Source organism: Gopherus flavomarginatus, chromosome 1 (genome assembly GCF_025201925.1).
Source record: "Gopherus flavomarginatus isolate rGopFla2 chromosome 1, rGopFla2.mat.asm, whole genome shotgun sequence".
NCBI lineage: Eukaryota > Metazoa > Chordata > Testudines > Testudinidae > Gopherus > Gopherus flavomarginatus.
Genome location: NC_066617.1, coordinates 295,564,713 through 295,591,506, shown reverse-complemented (window position 1 = coordinate 295,591,506; position 26,794 = coordinate 295,564,713). Strand labels below are relative to the sequence as shown.

Below are 26,794 nucleotides of genomic sequence, written 5' to 3'. Positions count from 1 at the left end.
GGAACTGGTTAAAGAGGAGACTACAACGGGTCATACTGAAAGGTGAACTGTCAGGTTGGAAGGAGGTTACTAGTGGAGTTCCTCAGGGACTGGTTTTGGGACCAATCTTATTTAATCTTTGTGTTACCGACCTTGGCACAAAAAGTGGGAATGTGCTAATAAAGTTTGCAGATGACACAAAGCTGGGAGGTATTGCTAATACAGAGAAGGACCGCAATATCATACAGGAAGATCTGGTTGATCTTGTAAACTGAAGTAATAGTAATAGGATGAAATTTAATACTGAAAAGTGCAAGGTCATGAATTTAGGGATTAACAAGAATTTTCATTATAAATTGGGGACACATCAGTTGGAAGTAACAGAGGAGGAGAAGGACCTCGGAGTATTGGTTGATCACAGGATGATTATGAGCCATCAATGTGATATGGCCGTTAAAAAAGCTAATGCGGATTTAGGATGCATCAGGCAAGGTATTTCCAGTAAAGATAAGGAGGTGTTAGTACCATTATACAAGGCACTGGTGAGACCTCATCTGGAATAGTGTGTGCAGTTCTGGTCTCCCATGTTTAAGAAGGATGAATTCAAACTGCCCCAGGTACAGAGAAGGGCTACTAGGATGATCTGAGGAATGGAAAACCTGTTTTATGAAAGGAAACTAAAAGAGCTTGTCTTGTTTAGCCTAACCGAAAGAAGGCTGAGGGAAGATATGACTGCTCTTTATAAATATATCAGAGGGATAAATATCAGGGAGAGAGAGGAATTATTTAAGCTTAGTACCAATGTGGACACAAGAACAAATGGATATAAACTGGACATTAGGAAGTTTAGACTTGAAATTAGATGAAGGTTTCTAACCATTACAGGAGTGAAGTTCTGGAATAGCCTTCCAAGGGGAGCAGTGGGGGTAAAAGACATATCTGGTTTCAAGACTAAGGTTGATACATTTATGGAGGGGATGGTATGATGGGATAGCCTAATTTTGGCAATTAATCTATCTCTTTTATTATTAGCAGGTAAATATGTCCAATGGTCTGTGATGGGATGTTAGATGGGGTGGGATCTGAGTTACTAGAGAGAATTCTTTCCTGAGCGCTGGTTGGTGAGTCTTGCCCACATGCTCAGGGTTTAACTGATCACCATATTTGGGGTCGGGAAGGAATTTTCCTTCAGGGCAGATTGGCAGAGGCCCTGGAGATTTTTCGCCTTCCTCTGCAGCATGGGGTATGGGTCACTTGCTGGAGGATTCTCTGCACCTTGAGGTCTTTAAACCACAATTTGAGGACTTCAATAACTCAGACATAGTTTAGAAGTTTGTTACAGGAGTTGGGGGGTGAGATTCTGTGGCCTGCGTTGTGCAGGACGTCAGACTAGATGATCATAATGGTCCCTTCTGACCTTAAAGTCTATGAGTCTGTGAGACAACAGGCTGATGGAGAGTCAGGAGTCTGCAGCAAGGATGCTGTAACTTGGGACTCCTTAAGAGACTTGGGACTATAAAGACTATGTCGTGTCTGTGTACAGACTTGAGAGGAATGCCCAGAGTAGGTAAGACAGTATAGGTATAGATATAGGCCTTTTATAGTTTAAAGTGATTTTCTCGGAGTGCTCTGTGACTTTTGGCAAAATTAAGCATGCTCTGTTCTGAAGAAGCTGCTTCTGTGTCACTACATATTGTTAATATGCACAGGCTGTGGAAGGGAAACTCATCTAGGTCCCTAGCCTATTGGGTTTTCTAGGTATCACGGTTGGTGACCGAGATGTATAACCTGGAGACTCAGTTGGGGAGCTGCAGTTTCTCAACACCAAGACAAGTGGAGGCATGAGCCAGCCATTTGAATGGGATGCACTTGTAAGACTGGAAAAGACCCTAAAATGGGGTGCTTACCCAGCAACTAACATATTTTGGGCAGCAGAATGTTCTTTCTAAGTAAAAAAATTAAAGAGTTCTGTTTTCCATATTGTATAGTATGTTCTAAAGAAAATGATAAATAAAAAGTTACCTTTTTAAACAAATCTTCATACAAAATAGTATTCTCTTTATTGTGTGCAGAGTTTTGAAAACAATATATTACACATTTAGACAAACTCTGGTTCAGTAATGTGAGTTACATTCTAGGAAACATTATCTGTCACTATTTGAGAGGATTAATTTGTTTTCACAATTGCTAGAATTGTAGGATTTATTATGTTGTTAGTTTCTAGTTGGCTGGAGGAAAGTTTAAATAGGCATTTCAAAAACAACAATACAATACATAATAAAATGAATGGGATGAGTTCTGCTGCTGCTAAAAGTGCCTCAAGTCTTCTATGATGGACTATCTATACAAAGAAAAATATTATTACAGTTCGCCCATTTAGTGCAAGATGCCATAAAAGTTTCAACAGACACCTTGCAGTTCTATACCTGCTATTTACGGTACATATGGTACAATAATTTATTTTGTAAACACATTACTGACAGACAATAAGAACATCCAGAGAGTCACTGCATGCTTTAAAATACAAATGTGTTATTGCGAACACACTACTAATAGAAGTCACATCAAACTTTAAATGTAAGGCCTTGTCATCCCATCTGCTGCATGAGGAATAGTGTAAGGAGACCCAGCCTAGAAAAAAAAAAAACACCAAAAGCAGAGCAACACAATACATACAAAAGAGGTAGCACTTTCACAATACATTGCCCCTGCATGCTATGCTGTACAGATCCTGAAGTTCTAGGGATGTTCAAATGAGATTCATCCATAAATAGGGCGTAGTATTCCAAAAACCATAGTCTGACTGAAAAGTACAGCATCTTATAACCCTTCTCAGATTAAGCTGTCAAACACACATAAGTGAAGCATAAACTAAAGCTGTCCCAGATGTCTCTAAAGTAAGCTATATGGTGTGTGCTCAAAGATTTGAGGGTTAAAATGGTAAGAACAGAGACGAGTGGAGGCAGTCTAATGAGGGAAGAGGAAAGTCCAGCCAAAGGGGATGTAGAATAGATAAATCATCCTTCCAATGATGACTGGACTTTGAGTCCATAGGCATGAAAAGATGAAAGCAAGTTATGGGGTATGTGTGACACAGAGGCCCATTGGTGGTTCACTATGCTATGTCAGCAACTCTTGTCAGGCTTGATAGACTCAATACATTTAACACACTGTTGTCATGATATATACCCAAAAGGTAGCATGTAATTTATCACTGAAAAACTAATAACTCACTGATCATTAATATTCTTGTGTGCTGTATGTATGGGATGTGCACAAAGAGTTACAGATATGTGCTATAGTTACTGGCTTAAAATGTGTTTGGCAAAAACTGAATAAGCCCAATCTGCCCTAGGAAAAAGATGCATATGTGCTAGTCTGATCAACCTGGTTGTCAAGCAGACACAATGAAGGTACATTTACATAAAAGGTAATAAAACCATCAACCAAGCAAGTGAGGGAGTTTGTTGTATATACTATTAATATATTATAAAAGGGTAACATCTTTTATAAAAGCCTGTGATACTCTGGTGATAAATATTATTGTAAAATGTACACATTGACATAATATGAGGAATTATGATACTGCTACCATGCTTTAAAGTCTGTGACCAAACACAGGGAGAAACAGGCTTCCCCTAGACAGGAAGGAAAGGAGCTTTCTACCCATCTCAAATATAAAGAGAACATTATGGAATCAAAAAACAATGGAAGCCTCATTTACATATGAATCAGCAGATGGGAAATCCACAGAAAGGGAAAAAGATAAAGAGGTCATCCTGCCTCTTGATACTGGGTCAATGAATTCTAAGAGATCTAAGGGGTGTGACGGGGTCTGCTTACCCTGCACTATCCCAGACAGAGTTAAGCCCATATTACTGACAGAGGAAGTCCCGCCTCCCTGGTGAGATTGGGCATGCTCCAAATGCTCTGGAGGCCGCAGGGAAAGGACCTGTCTGGGAAGCTCCTGCAGAGGGCCACCCACAGCTCCTGACAGCGCTGAAAATCAGAGCCACCCTGGGCCCACCAGCACCCCAGTGACTGGAGGAGCCATTGGAGGCGACCAACCCCACTGACACAGAGAACCTGACATCTCATGGGAGACCCCAACGCAAACTCTGGTAGGAAGTGACCCAGGGAAGGTGACAGAGTGGTACCTCCCACCCAGGAAACCTCAGCGTGTTTCGGTAGGAACCCCCCCCCCCATGCTGAGTCAGTGGCAAGCCACTACGCCACTGTTAGGGCCCTGGGTTGGGGCCCGGTGGAGTCGGGTAGGTCCAGGCCCCACTGGGGCCGTAACACTCCTTAGTCAGTGCCCCAACTTTATAGACTCTAGCTGCTAGGCCACGCTGCCCTGCACTGAAGGATGGCTCTATAGACTCTGGCCGCTAGGCCCCGCTGTCCTGCACCAAAGGTTGCTTCATAGACTTCGTCCGCTAGGCTGCACTGGCCCACACTGAAGGGCTGCTTTATAGACTGTGCTTTATAGCCCATGCTGCCTTTACCCTAGGTGTGTGGACCATCACAAGGAAAAAGAGAGCACCATTTTGGCATCTTTTACCTAGGAAAGGGAAATCAGCACCTTGTACTTCTGTGAAAGATCCTGACTGAGAGAAAGTCAGCCATAGCTGGAAAGAAGAAAGACTGGTAAGAAATCTACCTTGAATCAAGACTGTAGATTGTTGAGTTAGGTCTCAGACACTGGAAAGCACATTTTACTTTTATTCGCTTCTAACCATTTTTATCTTTATCCCTTGTACTTGAATTCACTTAACAACTCTCTCTTCTTGTCAATAAATTTCTTTTACTTTTAATCTAAACCAATACAGTACTATGTTTGAATTGAAGCAATTGTTACTTATAAAATTAATAAGCTGTGCTTTTCTCTCCTTAAAAAAGTAATGAACCTTATTGATCCCTGAGTGTTTCCAGAGAGGGCTGGACACTTCAGGGCAGATGGTGTAGGGGATATTTGGGACTGGGGTGTGTTAGGTTCCCCTGCTAATAGTAACCAAGGCTGATGGAGACCAGGGTGCTGTTGTGTTGTGGTAAGCTACCAGAGACAGACTGCTGAACCAGGGTGCACAGCACACAGACATTTGAGCACTGTGTGTTTGTCTGCTGGCTGTTTTTTGTCCAGGCTGTGAGCCACAACAGCAGAGCATTTAAAGCACCTACGATTAAATGGTAGGTGGTGACAAAACCCCTTACTGCTCTGGGTTGAACCTCAAAACATCATATTAGGATCACGGTGATCATGGTGTTTAGGATTAGGCATGTAGTATTCAATGGGATGCAAACATTCTGTTGAGATATCCACATTCAGAAATGCTCAAAAACTATGTTGAACAGGCAAGAGAAGAGTGCGCAAATTACTATGATGATGACACAAGCACTCCTACTTTTGCTCCCCACACCATCCACCACCTTATATGTGCACAAGTACACTCCCATTACACAATATGCCAGCAGTAGTGTGATTGAGGGTAAATGCAAGTAACCAGTTTACCCACTTTTCATTTGGGGAATATGGAGTTTAATTTAAGTGATTTTACCCTTTTTTTAAAACCACTACACCACTACATGCCAGTGGTTGTAGAAGAAAAATACAATCAGATGGTCTTTCTGAAAAGAGAGAATCCAGCAAGAAGACTGTTGCAATAGTCCAAGCAAGAAATAATTAAGGAATCAATCAAATGTTAATTAGAGAAGGAACTGTTTACTGTTACTCTAGCTTGAGATTTTTAAAATGTTGACTTTTTAAGTCTACAAGAGTGAATGATCAAATTGATATGGACTGTAAAAGCCATGCTGCAGACAAAAAGTTCCAGCCAGGGGTGTAATATAACCAGGAGTCTTGGGTGAAGGACATTCAGTGTGTGTGTGTGTGTGCGTGTAAAGCAAAAAGAATTGTTAACCTCTTCCTTTCTGATATTTATTTTGCAGTTTGGAAGGAATAGTTGGAAATAGGTAAAAGGGGACAAGGGAAGAGTTCCTGTTGTGAAAAAATGGGTATTTAAAGATAGATTTCCTAGTATTCCAGGCAAACTATTTAACATACACTACTTTCTGAAGTTAAATGCAACAGTTTCAAAATCATATTTCAAAGTATTAATCTGATTACAAACAGAAAGTGAGTTCATTTGTTGAAGTCAGGATAGAATTTTGGCCAAAGTAATTTACACTGCAACAATTCATTTCATATTCAGAAGAGCAGGAAGCAGTCTTAGCTCATCCCGTGACCATACTGTTTGACCATATCACACTATTTGGAAATAAGCAAGTAACTTTTATGCATCCTCCAGAAAAAAACAAAAACACAAATTAACACACACAAACAAAGACAAAAACCAAAACCAAAAACACTCACTAATCAAACCAAAGCTGCCTAGCCATCTTGTGAACTCCCACTCCTGGGCATCTTTTAGGTACCTACATTTGAAAATCTGCTCCCAAACTGCTTAATAATTCACTTTTGAAAATTTTGACTTTTTTGGCTTTTCTTCTTGGTTTGGGATAATATTGTTTTCCACAAAATCTCAGCAATTTTCACTCAAATTAAATGCCACAGTATTTCATTTTGTGAACACAAGCACATACCTGCAGCTGGCATGTTTCAGTGTTTCTGAAATGAAATATGCTCCCCAGGCTCCCAGGAAGCCCACCAGGTGGGCTTCTGAGAGGCTGGATAGATGTTCAAGGAAGCTGAGTAAACACCAGGCAATTTTCCAACCTGCTTGATTTCCATTGAAAGTTTTGACAAAATGTCATGCTCCCATCAGAATATTTCAATTTCAATAAATCAGCATTTTCTGGGAGAAAAATTATGCAGCAGAAATTTTCTGACCAGCTCTACTATTAACCATTATTAGTATGAAACCTCACTATAGCATTTTTAAATTAAATCTCTGATACAAAATAGGAAGATGATAGGTGTGGCATTGAGGGATAGGGTGGGAATCAAACATAGTGATGAGCTTCTATATTGTTCCTGATTTAACAGGAAAATGTATCAACATAATATCCTGAATGATCATTTGTAGTTATGAACATTAAGGTCCAGCATTTAAGCACATGCTTAATCACTAGAGTAGTCCCCATTTATGCTTTTCTATGCACAAAGAGAAGCCATGTGTTTACAGACTGCATAACTTATTTTAGAACTAAATTAAAGTCTCTGTGAGGAGTGGGGTGTGTGAGAACAAAATGTTGGTTGTTCCTGCAACATAGTCAGAATTCTTAGGAAATTAAAAGTTCAGTGTATAGAAAATAGACTTCACTGTGAGAACTCATCTGCTTAAAATTAAGCGTGTGCTTAGGTCCTTTGCTGGATTAGGAACAATGAGCCCAACTGTATGAAGTACTGTAAACCTCTTGAAAAATGTTAAGTGACTTCAACTCCCATTTCATTCTATGGGAGTTGAAAGTGTTCTGCACCACACGTGCGATGAATACAGCTATGAAACTGACACCTTTGGTTTATGAGCACTTAACCTTTAAATATCTAAGAATTCTGATTGTGTTGCAGGGACAGCAGCCATGTTGTTCACACACATTATGCTTCTCATAAAAAAATTACTTCTGTTCTTATTAAAATAAATATTATTCATACTGAAAATATATATTTGACACATTGTCCAAGGGCAAGAGGGGAGAGAACAAGGCCCTGGACAGAGCTCTCTCTCCAATAAGACTAACAACAATTTAGAAATTTGCTGTATTTGAAACCTATATGCTGCTTTTGGTTTTGGATTGCCTGATTTTTACTAACTTTTATGCTTCTTATTTATTTTCCCCCATAGATGTTCTTGGTAACAAACCCCCCACACACACAGACGTTCTCTCCCATTTGGCTTTTGCATTACAAGCATGTAACAAATTTCTCACTGAAGACCAAGTAGAATAGAAAACACAAATGGCCTGATGTATCCATGTATGGAGAGGAGCCTATGCCTGTGAAAGCGGGATTTCTGCCTCTTTGGGATACTACCCATTTCATAGCAGTCCCTCCAGAAGGGCTCAGTGGTAGCTGAAAGAGAAGGGGCAAGGGGAAGAAGGGAGAGTATGAGAGAGACAGCTGTGTTCGTCCAGATTCTCCTTTTCCAAACCACTGAGCATTAGGATCACATGTTAAAAACAGCACTATATTTTACCGACTTGCACTGCTTTTCATTCTCTTCTTTGGAACCACGTCAACCCCTAAGGGGTATCCCATAACAGTAGAATACATGTAAGCTCTTGGAAGCATGTCTTCAACAGAAGGCATGCTGCCATGGATGGGAAAAGTTGGTGGGATTTAGTTTCAAGGTGGCTAGAAGGGCCGTCTATGCCAATGCACCCCAGCTCCTATGGTTCCTCCAGAATTCATGGCCGAAGAACAGCTGAAATTCCATCTTCTTTCATGACAGTGACTCCCATCTTTGTGACAGAAGAATGGGAAAAATGGAAGGACTGTCAATTCACAGAGTTCCTTCCCCCTATTGAGCTGTTGTCCAGTAGGGGAGAATGGAGTTTATAAAAACAAACTGATAAACTAGAGTTTATTGACATTTTCCCTCCATTTATAATAACAAATATATTACAATGAAAACTGAACAGTGACTGAGACCTAAATTAGTAATGAATTTATGAATCTTTAGGTGCAGCATGATATAATTTAAAAATAAAGTAAAAATGTATCATGTCACTATAGGGAAAACATGAGAGCAGAAATGGTCAACAGGGGGGTTATCACTTGGTGAATGTAATATTTAACAGATATAAGATACTAGGAATGAGAATTTCTTGGTTCTATCTCAGTGTAAGAATGCTTTTATCTTTTGAAGACAATTTTTGGAATCATTTGATTTTCTGCCATTATTCTTTGGCTGGTTGATATTTATGATCCATTAACAAAATATATTGTCTTTGGATTACCAGTTCTATATTCTCTAAGTGTCCATGTAGCCAGCTCTGATTCCCTACTTATTGGGTTGGTATAATATAATAATTTTAGTGATAAATGTCCCGTCACAAGTACAATGTTTCTGAAGTTTGAAAAAAAAAGTTTAAAAAATAATAAAAAACAACCCTGTTCTTTAACTTTTCAAAAACCTTTGAAGATCTGCAGTGTTTTACAAGTTTTCCCCTGTTTTTTTCCCCACTGTTTCCATTATGATATTCTGACAGTGCTGTAGATCATATGAGAAATTATTTAGGCCTTGTAGTTAAGAAAATTAGAGAGAAATCAATTCACCTATTTCCATATTTTTTTCATATCTGAAATTATCTTTTGATTTCATAAAAAGCAAACACACTTGAATCTTGAAAATATGCATTCATTCATCCTTTCTACAGACTTGAAGTCAGAAACATTCATAAGGAATCATTATTTATTTGGTTGGCCCTCCAAAAATGTTCAACTTTTACAAGTAAAAATGTAATGTTAAAACACTACAGCTAAGGGATTACAAATTAGTTATTATTCACAATAAAACTGATTTTGTAAAGATGCATAAATGTGACTCTGTGGTTCATGTATCAAATAATCAGACATGTATAGGATAAAAACTTCCGTGAGTTAGAGGATCATTTATGTACACAGAAAAATACACATACTTGTATGTGCACATTTGCATATTTATCATGATTGCAAAGTCAGCCATGATAATGTAGCTATATATGCAATTACAATTAAACATACAACTTGGGTCTTGGTTTTGAATATCTGGCCTTCAAAATGTACTTCTAGAGTTTACCATCTAGACAAAGTAACAAGATAAAGGCCAACTTATTAGTTACAACTGGTTTCCTTGCTGGCCTACAGTCCTCGCTTGGGCAATTTTCCCATTGCATGAAATTCAATGTTTGATTACCAACTTGAAGATCAGGCCCCCTGTCTCCAAGCAACTGTGCATAAGCTACTCATATCTCAGAAACAGGTTCAAAATAAACACTGAAGTAAATTAGATATATCAGATATGAGTAATCAATTCTGCTATAACAAAATACTTCAAAATCAAACCAAATCAAGCAAGTGTAATGACCAAAAAAAAATTGCTAATTAAATGAATTTCATTTTCATATATTCAGTAGATCATTACAAGGGTCAATATCTGCACTAAATAAGTGCCAGATTCTTGACCTATGGAACTTACATTCTAAGGCACAGAGATTTCAATACATATTTTGAAACTTCTATAATAGTATACGGATATTCACATGCATATAATGCCATCAGCATTAGTGGTCTGAAAACATGTGTTATTATATGGTACTTAATAATCATGCAATAGAATGTGTGCTTTTTAAAATGAAGAACTGGCTGGAGAAACCAAGCAGCTGCATCAAAAACTTTCCTATTACTTCACTAATAATTTCAATCTAGACCAGAAGGGACTATTATCTCTCTCGAGGTGATAGGTGATCAGGTCTCCACGTAAACCTAATCTCACGAACCAGATGTTCTTAATTGCAGCAAACCATGCAGAATTAAATTACTACAGATAGGTTTTGGTATTTTAGTAGGCAACATTTCTTCTACATTGATTCTGATTAATTTCTAATAATGTTAATGTGATATCAGCCTGTGGGTTGTAGTGGGTATAATTTAAAGTACTGTATGATATAGAATCTGTAGCTCTTTTCTAAATGATAATTTTAATCATTAATGTACATGAGAGGGAAGAGAAAAGGGAAAAAACAAATACATTGAAGAGATTTTGTTTTGCCTGTTCTCTTCCCTTTCATGTGCATTAATGATTAAAATTATCATTTAAAAAAGAACTACAGATTTTATATCATATAGAACATTAAATGACATTCTTAAATACACTGAAGAATATCATTAAGTATAAAGCTTCCCTATATCCAAAGCAGGCACAATAAAAACCCTTATTAAAAATATTTTGAGGCCTGAAGTTTCATTTTCACAGTATAAACATTAACCTAACAAAACAGTATACTACTGTGATTTACAGCACATCCTGAACAGTGTCTTAGCAGTTAACTGCATTCACCATTCAGGGTGAGATTCCAATGACCTTATTCTAGTTCAGTACCACACTCCACGAGCAGCCCCACTGGCTTTAGTAGGATCATTTGTGGAGTATGGCACTATTCAATAAGAGTAATGACAACAGAATTGTTTCTCCAATGTTAGTGAGATACTTAGAAAATAATATATATGACTCACATTAGTATAATTGAAATATACTGAAATTGCTTTACCATGGTGTAGCTGTGAGCCACCTTCATAAGATCTGTGCACCCTTGTGCATCAGCAAATGCTCGTATTCCCAAACAGTTGGATGGATGTAAAAGCTTCATTAGAAAATGGCAGCAAACCTCTACTACTTGTGGGAGTTGAAGGAGGCAGGCAGCTGCCAGAAGGTTTTCAATGGTGTCCTCCTTCAATTCCAAGCAACCTGAAAAAGAGATTAAGATACACATTAAGATACAGATTATTTCCTGTATGTGTGTCTACATAAGAAAACAATTGCCCAATGGGATTTTAGCAAACAAGTTATTAATAAATAAATGCTAAACTGCTGTATGATGGTCAGATGACATCCTTAACATCAACATTTATTACTGCCGAATCCTGCCTTGGTGGCATATGGGAATCAGAGTTAACTCTCCATTGGCCATCAACAGCCAATTTGTAGGTAGTACAGAGCTGCATGGTTGCAGATGTGCAGAAGCAAGGTCACACAATGGGAATTTTTAAAATTGTTTCTATACTTAAAATATGCCTATCAGGCAAATCAAATGCTTGCACTTTGGTTTAGAGTCTTTCAGGCTCTTATAGAACCTCAAGTTGGCCAAATGTAATTTTCAGATTAAAAATAACACAAAAAAGTGAGTGGGTATTTTTTATGCCAGGCTGAATGGCGGACAGAAGAGGGTATGATATGGAGGACTTATGGAAGGTAATATTTTAACTGTTTTCATGCTCAGTCCTCAACTCTGAAACTAATGCCATGAAACTATTAAGTCTTGAAGAACACCTTCTAAGTTATATGCAGTCTTAACCTTTAAAGCATCTTGTATTATTAAAATCTGATTTTCCAAATAATAATTATAATATTTTCTAAATATATGTAAGCAGGGTCTGAATGAGCTCTCCTTTGACAGCTACCTGGGGAGGGGAAAAGACTTCAGGAGCAGAATGTTTTTACATGAACACACCTACTCTGCCTAGATATCCAGCAGACAGAGCTTGTTGCCCAAAGTGATCAGGTTTGGCTGGTGTTGGGTCACAAATCACTTTAGTACTGAATGCAGAGGTTGTGAAATGTTGTTATCAATGTTGTTATTTTTATTGTATGAGCAAAGGGGAGCAGAACTTTGCTTAGCCTGCCCTGATTTAGGGGTCACCCTCAAGTAAAAGGAACTAGCTAAGACAGGGGTTTGAATGCCAGACCCAGTGAAAATGGATGGATGATGGATGGACGGACGGACAGCAACAGCGACAGCAGTAGCAGTCAATGCTGGGAGGTGGGCTCTGTTGCAGAGCGCCAAGTATGGTTTAACCTGCTCCTTCCCATTGTTTAAAAGACAGAACTAAGTAAGGCTCCATTAGGAGTCTTTTGTTTTGTTAAACGCTTACTAAAGCTGAAATCACTTGTTGCTGGGAAGACATTTCTGCCCAGCCTGCTTAAGTTCCTCCACTGGTAGCTGGCAGTCACTGACAACTCAAAATCACTAAGAGTTGGGGGAAGACCTCAAGAGACTGACCTACAGAGGTCACAATACAGAAGCACGTAGTAGAAGGTGACTGTGTGCAGAGCAGTGGCTGGCAGGGCAGCCTGGGGAACGGAATGGTGGTTAACGGGGTGACCAGCCAAAGCAAGTGCTCAGATGATGGCGCAACTATAATGCCTTCTCCCTGCACCAGGTGGGAGTGAACTTGCACATATGCACCCCTGAACCCTGAGTCCTCACTGACTCAGGACAACCACTGTGAATGGGGTGTGGTGAGGGAGGAGAGAGGGGCACAGTAAAGGAAATGTTGGTTGCAGAACTCAAGAACATGAATCAGAAGACAATGCTCCATGCACTCTGGGGTGGGTGTCCTGCTCATGGTTATATGTTTATGAATCCTGCTTACAGCATTTTCCCTATTCAAAGTTGGTGACTTCCTACACTCAGACTCTGTGCTTGTGAGAGGGGAAGTATTGCCTCATAGAGGCATCTGGGCCAGTGTGTAACTTTTCCAGGTTACTGGGTGGGGGCTCAAGCTGGTTCTATGTGTTGTATTGTTGAGAAGGAACCCCTAGATATTGAACTGGTTACTGCTGATTCCATCTGGCAGAAGGTTTACACATATAAGTAACAAAAGATGATAGAGTTCAGAGTAACATTAGTGACAAGGATTTGAAATATGGATGGCATAGCCCCCCTTATACAATGGTCATGGTGATGATTTAAACGCCACAATTTATGAAATTACTAGAGACAAGGGGAAGCTGGTCTCCATGGGTGGGTGTCTCAAGGATTTCAAAAGCAGCAAAGAATCCTGTGGCACGTTATAGACTAACAGATGTTTTGGAGCATGAGCTTTCGTGGGTGAATACCCACTTCATCAGATTTCAGTGTTTCATCACTTAGATACAGTGACACATTTCATAAAAATATTATAGATGCATTTAGAAAAGAGAAGAAAAGTAAGATTCAGCATGAAAAGGGCTGAAGAAAGTGGAAACTTAGAAAATATTTTTGATATATTGGACTAAACATCTCTGTATCACAATGTCAAAGCTCCCATTGGCTTCAGTAGTACAGGATTGAGACTCTAGATTATTATATGACTGTAAAGGTCTTGGTTCACTGGCTTCAATGGACAGCTCATAATACATGAGTATTTGCAGGAATGGAGTCCAAACCTCCAAATTTTTGAATGTTTGTTCACAGCTATAATTAAAAAAGGCTTAACATGTGAGGACTTCAGGGTAAATTTCACTCAAGTTATAATATACAAGCATGGACATTTTAGATCATAAAGGTTTTTGAGGTAAAAAAGGCCAGATATTAAAACTGATACAACACTTGACATTAACCAAAAGGTCATAATTTCAATAATTATATTCCAGTTTTAGTTATCATTTCACAGTTCATGCTTTATCTTCTAGATTTAGTTATACATCTCAAACATCAATAAGTAGAAAACATTCAATGTTGCATCATCCTAATGAGAGTACCACAACAAAACATTACCTAAATTATAAAGATTACAAATTAGAGGTCATTGGGGAAGAAATAAATAGGAAACTATGGAAATTAATACATGCAAAAGTACAATACTTAAGGTGCTTTCTGAAAAAGCATGCTAAGAAACCAGCACTTTGATTTTACTTTTCCTGGACTGAACAAAACATTTAAAAATATAAGGCAAAGATTAAAATGCATATTAATCTTGCTGCTCAACGCAATAGAGTTTCACTATTAGATAACTTCATGTTTTTCCACATCCAAGTTTTATGTTCACTATCATACTAAGGAAAACAAAATACAAGTCTTAAATCTATCGCCTATTATTGAACAATTCTGAAAAATGTCTTGGCATCTTAAAATAAAACAGCACTAGAATTATATTTAAAAGAAAACCCACCACTTTATCTTTTGATATAAAAAACAAAATGCATTAGCCATAGCATGGAATGTAAATTTCTGACCTTCTCTCCTTCTCTTTTAAAACAATAAGGGTTTGATATAACAGGGAACTAAAACAATTGTTCTTCACTAGAATTAGTTAAAACGTATCCATCAAAAGCTCTAAAAATATGTAAAGATATTAAACAAATTCCAAAATAGGACTAACATCTAAAGACTAAAACCTTTGATCATTGCCTCAAATTCAAACAATTCTTCCCTTTATGTGTAAAATAGTTAAAGCTTGGAAAAGTGAGCTCTACCAGACCGAAGTGGGGAGGTGCATTCCAGGTTGCAGGATCTCCATCTAGAATGAGTTGACACCAGACCTCTCACAATTAAATTAGAAAACTATCTGCTTGAACACCTCAGCCGTTTCCAATTGTCATGACATCACACAACGAGAAAGCAGTCAATGAAATTCAAGGCATTTGTCATAAACAGATAAGTAAGAGTTAATAGAACAAAAGTGCTTCATATCTCTTTGCCTGGAAAGGGTTAACAAGAACAGTGAGCCTGGCTGTCACCTGACCAGAGGACCAATCAGGGGACAGGATACTTTCAAATCTTGAGGGAGAGAAGTTTTTGTGTGTGCTGTTAGTTTTTGGTTGTTGTTCACTCTGGGGGCTCAGAGGGACCACACGTGCAACCAAGTTTCTCTCCAATCTCCCTGATACAGGTTCTTATAGATTCAAAATAGTGAGTACTAGGTAGATAAAGCAAGTTAGGCTTATGCTTTTTTTCTTTATTTGCAAATGTGTATTTGGTTGGAAGGAGTTCAAATATGTATTTGGCTGAAAGGAGTTTAAACTGGTATTTTGCTGAAAGGATTTTAATTTGTACTTGAATACTTAGGCTGGGAGGGTATTCCCAGTGTCTATAGCTGAAAGACCCTGTACCTATTCCATCTTAAATTTACAAAGATAATTTTTACTGTTTTTTCCTTCTTTAATTAAAAGCTTTTCTTGTTTAAGAACCTGATTGTTTTTTTTATTCTGGTGAGACCCCAGGGGACTGAGTCTGGATTCACCAGGGAATTGGTGGGGAGAAAGGAGGGAAGGGGGAGAGAGAGGCTAATTTCTCTCTGTGTTAGGATTACTGTCTCTCTCAGGGATAGTCTGGGAGGGGGAGAGAGAAGGAGGGGGAAAGGTGGATTTTCCTCTCTGTTTTAAGATTCAAGGAGTTTGAATCACAGTGATCTTCCAGGGTAACCCAGGGAGGGGAAGCCTGGGAGAGGCAACGGTGAGGGAAAGGGTTTACTTTCCTTGTGTTAAGATCCAGGGGGTCTGGCTCTTGGGGGTCCCTGGGCAAGGTTTTGGGGGGACCAGAGTGTACCAGGCACTGTTATTCCTGGTTGGTGGCAGCGCTACAGGTTCTAAGCTGGTAATTAAGCTTAGAGGAATTCATGCTGGTACCCCATCTTTTGGATGCTAAGGTTCAGATTGGGGAATTATACCATGACAGCATTATACTAAAAAAACCCTGAACAAATTATTTAGAGCCAACAATTTATTTGATCAATATAGCCATATTCTATTAAAACTATACATCAATAGGCTTTTTAAAAAATGTATATAATTATTACTCAAACGTATTCAACAAAGGATTTATATGAACATATTTCAGCTAAAGACTGATCATGAATAACTTGCTGCTACTATTGCTTCAAGTAAGTGCTATTCATAATTGCATTTTGTGAATGATCACCTAAGGAATATTGCATTGTTTGTGCTCCCTAACTGGATGACTTCTATACATAAAAACAGTTATCAAGAGACCAACATGAACACTTATGGTGTGAATGTTCATGCAACTATACATTCACATAAGTATTGGCATATGGACACATATGCATGTGAAACTTCCTTTACACAAGTATTTTAGAGAATGAAATTTTGCTCATATGAATATTTGCAAACACCAGTTAATTCAAACACCAAAGCAGCTGAACAAGGAGTCCCACAATTTGAGAGTTTTATCCCTGCTCATTTGCTAGCATCTTCTGACCTCCCAGCAGCAACCTCTGGTCCCGACAGAAGCCATTCTGTAGTTCTCTGTCAGTTCATTCCTCTTCTTCACCCACTTATGAAACATGAACAGAATAAGGAGGCAACTGCTGATCAGAGGAGTTATCCTTCTTCTGTTCAACAGTGGAACACATCCAGATGGGTGCATGGCTCACACCCTCCTCATTTTCTCTAGGTGGAACACCATGCTGATGACTGAGTTAAAGACAGGCACATTCTGACTGTCTTCAGATGTAAAGTTCTCTCACAGCACCTACAGCAGGGGTAGGCAACTTATGGCATGCATGCCAAAGGTGGCACGCAAGCTGATGTTCAGTGGCACTCACACTACCCTGGTCCTGGCCACCAGTCCAGGGGGCTCTGCATTTTAATTTAATTTTAAAAGAATCTTCTTAAACATTTTAAAAACCTTATTTACTTTACATACAACAATAGTTCAGTTATATATCAGGGGTCGGCAACCTATGACATGCGTGCCAAAGGTGTCACGCAAGCCGATTTTTGATGGCACACAGGGCAGGCTGAGCTGCTCAACCCGCCTCTGCTCTGAGGTTTCCACCACTGGCTCCTGCCAGCCGGGCTCCCACCGCCAGTCCCAGTCAGCCCACCACTGCCCTGGGGTTCCCACTGCTGGCCCCTTGCCAGCCAGGTTCCCTCACCACCACCACAGCCCCACTCAGCACCTGCTGCTGGACTGGGGGAAGGAACCCCAGGCTGGCAGCAGGCTGAGACCCCAGCTGGCAGGAGCTGGTGGTGAAAACCCCAGAGCAGTGGTGGGCTGATCTGCTGGGGTTCCCGCTGCTGGCCCCTTGCCAGCCGGTCCCACTCAGCGTCCGCTGCTGGCCTGGGTGAAGAAACCCCAGGCTGGCAGTGATCTGAGACCCCATCTGGCAGGAGCTGGTGGCTGAAACCCCAGAGAGGGGCTGGCGGGGACGCTCATCCCACCCCTGAAACCCCAGAGCTGGGCGGGCTGACCTGTTCAGCCCGCTGCCGCTCTGGGGTTACGGCTGCTGGCCCCTTATCAGCCAGGATCCCCGCCACAGCCCCACTCACTTTGCTTCCAGCTCAAGCCCCCTGCCAGACAGGGTCCAGGCTTCCGGCCCTGCTCAGCCCTATCAGCCGCCAGTTCCACTCACCTCAGTTGCCGATCTGGGGTTCCAGCCGCTGATCTCCTGCCAGCTGGTTATCAGCTTATAACTCAGATGCCTGTGTGCAGCTTAAAGTGTCTAAATACGTGCCACCAGACATTGGAAAACTCGGCAAGGATCATGTACACAGTAACCTGAACTTTTGAACTATCTTTTCTCTTCTGCCTCAAAGCAGAGAAAACTTGCTTCAAACCAGTTTTTACTAATCAGATAACAGAAGTGCAGGGTTTGACACTTACCAATCAAGTGTTAACACGCAAGGACCTTTGTCTGAAAGTGTATAAAAAGTTTGTGAAATTTGTGTGAGGCAGAATCTTTGTACCAAGGTGCCAGGATCTCCTTTCTTCTGCAGAATAAAGCATCTTTTCCTTATCCCTGTCAGGCTGTTATTGGCTCTCAGCTAGGCAGACCCGATATTTCGGTAACAGTAACATCTGCAAACTTTGCCACCTCACTGTTTACCCCTTTCTCCAGATCATTTATGAATAAATTGAATAGAATTGGTCCTAGGACTGACCCTTGGGGAACACCACTGAGAATTTACCCTTCTGAGAATTTACCATTCCATTCTGAGAATTTACCATTAATTCCTACTCTTTGTTCCCTGTCTTTTAACCAGTTCTCAGTCCATGAAAGGACCTTCCCTTTTATCCCGTGACAGCTTAATTTACGTAAGAGCCTTTGGTGAGGGACCTTGTCAAAGGCTTTCTGGAAATCTAAGTACACTATGTCCATTGGATCCCCCTTGTCCACATGTTTGTTGACCCCTTCAAAGAACTCTAATAGATTAGTAAGACACAATTTCCCTTTACAGAAACCATGTTGACTATTGCTCAACAGTTTATGTTTTTCTATGTATCTGACAATTTTATTTTTAACTATTGTTTTGACTAATTTGCCCGGTACCGATGTTAGACTTACCGGTCTGTAATTGCCAGGATCACCTCTAGAGCCCTTTTTAAATATTGGTGTTACATTAGCTAACTTCCAGTCATTGGGTACCGAAGCCGATTTAAAGGACAGGTTACAAACCTTAGTTAATAGTTCCGCAACTTCAAATTTGAGTTCTTTCAGAACTCTTGGGTGAATGCCATCTGGTTCCGGTGACTTGTTAATGTTGAGTTTTTCAATTAATTCCAAAACCTCCTCTAGTGACACTTCAATCTGTGACAGTTCCTCAGATTTGTCACCTACAAAAGCCGGCTCAGGTTTGGGAATCTCCGTAACATCCTCAGCCATGAAGACTGAAGCAAAGAATCCATTTAGTTTCTCCGCAATGACTTTATCATCTTTTAGCGCTCCTTTTGTATCTCGATCATCAAGGGACCCCACAGGTTGTTTAGCAGGCTTCCTGCTTCTGATGTACTTAAAAAACATTTTGTTATTACCTTTGGAGTTTTTGGCTAGCCGTTCTTTAAACTCCTCTTTGGCTTTTCTTATTACACTCTTGCACTTAAGCTGGCAGTGTTTGTGCTCCTTTCTATTTGCCTCACTAGGATTTGACTTCCACTTTTTAAAGGAAGTCTTTTTATCTCTCACTGCTTCTTTTACATGGTTCTTAAGCCACGGTGGCTCTTTTTTAGTTCTTTTACTGTGTTTCCTAATTTGGAGTATCCATTGAACTTGGGCCTCTATTATGGTGTCTTTAAAAAGGGCCCATGCAACTTGCAGGGATTTCACTTTAGTCACTGTACCTTTTAACTTTTGTTTAACTAACCCCCTCATTTTTGTATAGTTCCCTCTTTTGAAATTAAATGCCACAGTGTTGGGCTGTTGAGGTGTTCTTCTCCCCACAGGGATGTTGAATGCTATTGTATTATGGTCACTATTTCCAAGCGGTCCTGCTATAGTTACCTCTTGGACCAGCTCCTGCACTCCAGTCAGGATTAAATCTAGAGTTGCCTCTCCCCTTGAGGATTCCCGTACCAGCTGCTCCATGAAGCAGTCATTTAGAAGTATCGAGAAATTTTATCTCTGCATTTTGTCCTGAAGTGAAATGTTCCCAGTCAATATGGGGATAATTGAAATCCCCCACTATTATTGGGTTCTTAATTTTGATAGCATCTCTAATTTCCCTTAGCATTTCATCATCACTATTACTGTCCTGGTCAGGTGGTCGATAATAGATCCCTCATGTTATATTTTTATTAGAGCATGGAATTTCTATCCATAGCGATTCTATGGAACATGTGGATTCACTTAAGAATTTTACTTCATTTGAATCTACATTTTCTTTCACATATAGTGCCATTCCTCCCCCTGCATGACCTGTTCTGTCCTTCCGATATATTTTGTACCCTGGAATGATTGTGTCCCATTGATTGCTCTCAGTCCACCAGGTTTCTGTGATGCCTATTATATCAATATCCTCCTTTATCACAAGGCATTCTAGTTCACCCATCTTGTTATTTAGACTTCTAGCATTTGTGTACAAGCACTTTAAAAACTTGTCCCTGTTTATTTGTCTGCCCTTTTCTGATGTGTCAGATTCTTTTTCATGTGACTGTTTATCATCTGATCCGGCCCTTACATTATCCTCTTCTGTCCTCTGCTCCTGACTATAACCTGGAGATTCCCTATCATCAGAATCTCTCCTAAGAGAAGTCTGTTTCCGATCCACATGCTCCTCTGCAGCAGTCGACTTTCCCCCATCTTCTAGTCAAAAAACTGCTATACAACCTTTTTAATGTTTAGTGCCAGCAGTCTGGTTCCACTTTGGTTTAGGTGGAGCCCATCTTTCCTGTATAGGCTCCTCCTATCCCAAAAGTTTCCCCAGTTCCTAAGAACGTAAACCCTTCCTCTCTACACCATCGTCTCATCCACGCATTGAGATTCTGAAGCTCTGCCTGCCTATCTGGTCCCCCTGTACAGGTTTGGAAAGGCATAAAGAAAGCAATATTAGAAAATTAAAGCCTAAATCTCCTTTTCTTATACAGTCTCCCTCCATCACTATGCAAAATATATTGAAGCCACTGTCTAAGACCTGGAAGCTTTGTGAACTGCAAGTCACAATCATCTAAGACAGTGTTTCCGAAACTTGGGATGCCACTAGTGTAGGGAAAGCCCTGGTGGGCCGAGCTGGTTTGTTAACCTGCTGCGTCTGGAGGTCCGGCCCATCATGGCTCCCACTGGCAATAGTTCACTGCTCCAGGCCAATGGGGGCTGCGGGAAGCGGTGCGGGCCAAGGGACGTACTGGTCGCCACTTGCAGCAGGTCCCATTGGCCTGGAGCAATGAACCACGGCCAGTGGGAGCCATGATCAGCAGAACATGCGGACACGGCAGGTAAACAAACTGGCCCAACCCACCAGAGGCTTTCCCTACACAAGCAGTGTCCCAAGTTTGGGAAACACTGCTTTAAGAGAAGGCTTTAGACAGAGTGATTTGAGAGATTCCTCTTGCCATAAAGATGCAATAGTGCTGCAGCTAGGCTTTTTTTGTTAGTGATTATGGCCTTTGTAAATGAACCCAAAGGCAACATTGAAAATAAATGATATTATTTCAGAACCATTTACTTTGGGAAAGCAGACAAGGAAAGGATGACTTCTATCCCCCCCGCCACTCCTCCTCCCCATTCACGGTAACAACTAAGACACTTGCAATAGCCATAAGGGACAACCTGGGCATTAGTGGGATTAAAATAGGCTTGAGTGTGGACAAATTGATCTTGTTCAGAGATGATATATTACTTCACATAACTAATGTGGTCATTCTGCTGCAGCCCCTTAGGATTTTTTTTTTATGGCAGAGTATGAACAATTATGTGGCTTCAAGGTGAACCTATCAAGGAAACAGACAAATGGCTTTAGATACCTGGGGATATGGGTATGCTGAAGTTTGATAGCTCTTCTTAAAAACTAAATGCAGAGATTTCATCTCCGTGCTTAAGAATCTTATGATAAGGGAAAAAAGTTATATGTGGCTAACTTTAAATGGGGAGCTGCTACTTTCAAATTGCAGATGTGATTGGGGGGGCTCTTTTCCTTTTAAAAATGGATTTCAATTTGCTTTTTGTGCACAAATCTGATTATGGGAAGTGATGTAACCCTCTATGGCTTTGTTTTTATAAAGTGTTACCTTCAACAGGAGTTAGGCGCTGCTTAGGAACTTTTCAACATCTGACTAGGTCCCCAAGTACTTTTGTAAAATTAACTCTAATTGACTAAGTCACTTTTTAAAATGGTAGTTAGGATCCTAGTTGTATTTAAAAAATTTGCCCAATGTCAAATGCTTCAGGATGGTCAAAGAGGAAAAGCTGTAAAGAAGCTCAGTAAATACAAACTTTTAACACAAAAAAATGATCTGCATTCTTTGATAATTTGATGCTGAAAATGAGACGATCTAAGCACTCAATCAAAATTTCTTAATGGGGCTATTCATTTTTAGTTACTGCTTCCTTTTTTTCTCCCACCAGCTTTACAAAATGCAATAAGACACCTGACCAAGAGCTGCAGTCTGGTCAACAACAAATTAACTGAGGCTCAGAATCTCATTTTGTATTACATTAATTAAAATGAATAAAAAATGTATAGGAAACAATCAATAGAAAATTTAACGGATTTTAATTACTACTCTAAATTATAGTTCAATTTGTGTCAAATTTTATGTTCATTGATTTGGAGAAATAAAAATGTCAGTCTGTAGGATACATCCTTATAATGAATATTGATATAATTTGTATTACCTTGTTATGCAAGGCTTGAGGACTAAGGAATAAATATTCCCTAGACCCTTCTTTCCTTTGTTAGCCCTGTTCTCTGATAACTGTCATTGGTTTTAACACATTTTCTTCTCATATTCTTACCTTTTTAGGCCATGATCCTGAAAATACCTCTGAGGGAATAGGGGAACTCTTGTGGAGCCCCATTGACTTACATATGAGTCCACCCATGTGGAGTCGATTGCAAGATCAGAAATAGAATAAATCCCCTTATCTTTGGGTAGGCAAGGATTGCAGCTCTTGACGCTTTATGTTTTAAATCTTCAGTTTCACTATAATGTAACCAATTATATTATAATTTTTTCAAGAGATTCTGTTCTGGTGAGCTGTTGATGCAATTGAGAGGTAATACAGGACTTCTAGTAAGTCTTTGATTTTCAGATTAAACAGAAAATGGAGTTCATCCACAATTACTCCCTTCTCCAATGTTATACATGTCATTTCCTGTAGTCATTTCAACATAAGCTTTGAATTTACATTTTTCATACTAGGAAACTACTTTTTCAAACTGTACTTGATTGGTCATTTCCTTCCGCTCCTATTCAAAACTGTTAAACAAATAAAAAATTTGCTATGATGTCCATATAAGATTTTTGCCCACCATGCATTACTCAGGGGCACATTCTGGGGAGTGTGTTAGATCCCCAACACCAGTTGGCTAATATTATAACTGTTTCTTTTGAATGCTGTCTTTATCATCATAATCCATGCCTTTGTCAACTCCTGGCCATGAGGAAATGTGCTTTACATAAGGCTATACTTTACATCAATCTAGAAACTTTAGTCAGTGTAGAATGCAATAATTTGCTTATTGGACTGTGCTTCATTGTGGCAACACGTGATCCATGAGCTGCACTATCTGTCTGTTTGCTTCTGGATTGATTTTCATAGAATCATAGAACCGGAAGGGATCTTGAGAGATCATCTAGTCCAGTCTCCTGCACTCAAGGCAGGACTAAGTATTATCCAGACCAGGGTTCAGCAAACTTTCAGAAGCGGTGTGCCGAGTCTTCATTTATTCACTCTAATTTAAGGTTTTGTGTGCCAGTAATACATTTTAACATTTTTAGAAGGTCCCTTTCTCTAAGTCTATAATAAATAACTAAACTATTGTTGTATGTAAAATCAATAATGTTTTTAAAATGTTTAAGAAGCTTTTTTTAAAATTAAATTAAAATGCAGAGCTCCCCTGACCAGTGGCCAGGACCTGGGCAGTGTGAGTGCCACTGAAAATCAGCTCGTGTGCCATAGGTTGCCTACCCCTGATCTAGACCATCCGAGACAGGTGTTTATCCAACTTGCTCTTAAAAAATTCTCAATGATGGAGATTTCACAACCTCTCTAGGCAATTTATTCCAGTGCTTAACCATTTTGACAGTTAGGACATTTTTCCTAATGTCCAACCTAAACCGCCCTTACTGCAATTTAAGCACAGTGCTTCTGTCCTATCCTCATAGGTTAAAAACAACATTTTTTCTCCCTCCTCCTTGTAACAACCTTTTATGTAATTGAAAACTGTTATCGAATCCCCTCTCAGTCTTCTCTTCTCCAGACTAAACAAATCCAATTTTTTCAATCTTCCCGTATAGGTCATGTTTTCTAGACCTTTAATCATTTTTGCTGTCTTCTCTGGACTTTCTCCAATTTGTCCACTTCTTTCTTGAAATGTGGCACCCAGAAATGGACACAATATTCCATTTGAGGCCTACTCACTGCACAGTAGAGTAGAAGAATTCTTCTCGTGTCTTGCTTACAATATTCCTGCTTAATACATCCCAGAATGATGTTTGCTATTTTTGCAACAACATTACACTCTTGACTCATATTTAGCTTGTGATCCACTATGACACCCAGATCTTTTTCTGCAGTACTCCTTCGTATGCAGTCATTTCCCATTTTGTAGGCATGCAACTGATTGTTCCTTCCTAAGTGAAGTACTTTGCATTTGCCCTTATTGAATTTCATCCTGTTTACTTCAGACCATTTCTCCAGTTTGTCCAGATCATTGTGAATTTTAATCCTATCTTCCAAAGCACTCCCAGCTTGCTATCGTATGAAAACTTTATAGGTGTACTCTCTACGACATTATCTAAATAATTGATGAAGATATTGAACCGAACTGGACCCAGAACCAATCGCTGTGGTATGCCACTTGTTATGCCCTTCCAGCATGACTGTGAACCACTGATAACTACTCTCTGGGAATGATTTTCCAACCAGTTATGCACCCACCTTATAGTAGCTCCATCTAGGTTGTATTTCCCTAGTTCCTTTTTTTTTTTTATAGGAAGGTCATGGGAGACAGTATCAAAAACCTTACTAAAGGAAAGATATTCCATATCTATTGCTTCCCCTCATCTACATGGCTTGTTACCCTGTCAAAGAAAGCTATCAGGTTGTTTTGACATGAGTTATCCTTGACAAATCCATGCTGACTGTTATTTATCACATTATTATTTTCTAGGTGTTTGCAAATTGATCGCTTAATTATTTGCTCCATTATCTTTCCAGGTACAGAAGTTAAGCTGACTGGTCTGTAAATCTCCAGATTGTCCTTATTTCCCTTTTTATAAATGGGAACTATATTTTCCCTTTTTCAGACTTCTGGAATGTCTCCCGTCTCCCATGACTTTTCAAAGATAATTGCTAATGGCTCAGATATCTCCTCAGTCAGCTCATTGTGTATTCTAGGATGCATTTCATCAGGCCTCTGGTGATTTGAAGACATCTAACTTCTCTAAGTAATTTTTGATTTGTTCTTTCCCTATTTTAGACTCTGATCCTACATCATTCTCACTGGCATTCACTATTTTAGATGTCTCATCGCCACCAACCTTCTTGGTGAAAACCAAAACAAATAAGTCATTAAGCACCTCTGCCATTTCCACCTTTTCTATTATTGTCTTTCCCCCATCATTAACAGGCCTACTTTATCCTTGGTCTTCCTCTTGCTTCTAATATATTTGTAGAATGTTTTCTTGTTTCCTTTTATGTCCCTAGCTAGTTTTATCTCGTTTTGTGCCTTGAACCTCGAGAGGTCATCGAGTCTAGTCCTCTGCTCTCATGGCAGGACCAAATACTGTCTAGATCATTCCTGATACACATTTATCTAACCTACTCTTAAATATCTCCGGAGAGGGAGATTCTGCAGCCTCCCTAGGCAGTTTATTCCAGTGTGTAACCACCCTGACAGTTAGGAACTTTTTCCTAATGTCCAACCTAAACCTCCCTTGCTGCAGTTTAAGCCCATTGCTTCTTGTTCTATCCTTAGAGGCTAAGATGAACTAGTTTTCTCCCTCCTCCTTATGACACCCTTTTAGATACCTGAAAACTGCTATCATGTCCCCTCTCAGCCTTCCTTCATAGGTCATGTTCTCTAGACCTTTAATCATTCTTGTTGCTCTTCTCTGGACCCTCTCCAATTTCTCCACATCTTTCTTGAAATGCGGTGCCCAGAAGTGGACACAATATTCCAGCTGAGGCCTAACCAGTGCAGAGTAGAGCAGAAGAATGACTTCTCATGTCTTGCTCACAACACACCTTTCTCCCTACATACTTGTGTTATTTGTTTATATTCATCCTTTGTAGTTTGACCAAGTTTCCACTTTTTGTAGGCCTCTTTTTTTTTTTTTAATTTTAGCTCATTGAAGATCTCCTGGTTAAGCCAAGATGGTCTCTTGCCATACTTCCTATGTTTCCTACCCAGTGGGATAGTTTGTTTTTGTGCCCGTAATAATGTCTCTCTGAAAAACTGCCAACTGTCTTCAATTTTAAAGAGTTAGTTTTAACCTATAATGCTAGAGATATCTTGGGACCTTTCTACAGGAGAGCTTGCAACTCCCTACGTGCCACCATGCTGCAGCTGTGATCATCTGGATACCTCTTGTGTTAAAAAAAGATGATGGTAGTAGTATATACGCAGTACAGAGGTGCCTCAGTTCTGGATCAAATTCCCCTCTCTGGTCATCCTGTTCTTGTTGCAGATGGTGGGTTTTGCTGGATGTTCGATTTGTGTGGAAAGGAAGGAATTCTGCTCTTTAGGTTTTATAGGGGGCTTAATATTTTTTGTAAGTCAGAGTTAAGCTTCTGTTTAATTTTTTTCCATTCTTGTAAGTGCTGTCAGAGGCATCTAGATATTTTGGATAGGGATCCTTTTTATTAATGTAAAAAAAAAAATCCCAGTTAATTAATTAATTAAATGAAAACTAGTATAGTCAATATCCCACACAGATGGGTGGAACAATCAGCTGTATTTTTGGGAAAAAGAATTAAATTAATCACTCATTGTTT

At 39.6% G+C, this 26,794-nt stretch overlaps 1 protein-coding gene across 2 annotated transcripts in view; it reads right to left on the bottom strand.

Moving 5' to 3' along the window:
- The window catches only part of KLHL1 (kelch like family member 1), a 476,546-nt gene that overhangs the window by 248,940 nt on the left and 200,812 nt on the right, over positions 1-26,794 (bottom strand). For both annotated transcript variants that reach the window (XM_050948454.1, XM_050948465.1), the window contains one exon: positions 11,188-11,384. In XM_050948454.1, the coding sequence (XP_050804411.1) occupies positions 11,188-11,384 (197 nt within the window). The remainder of the gene's footprint in view (positions 1-11,187; positions 11,385-26,794) is intronic.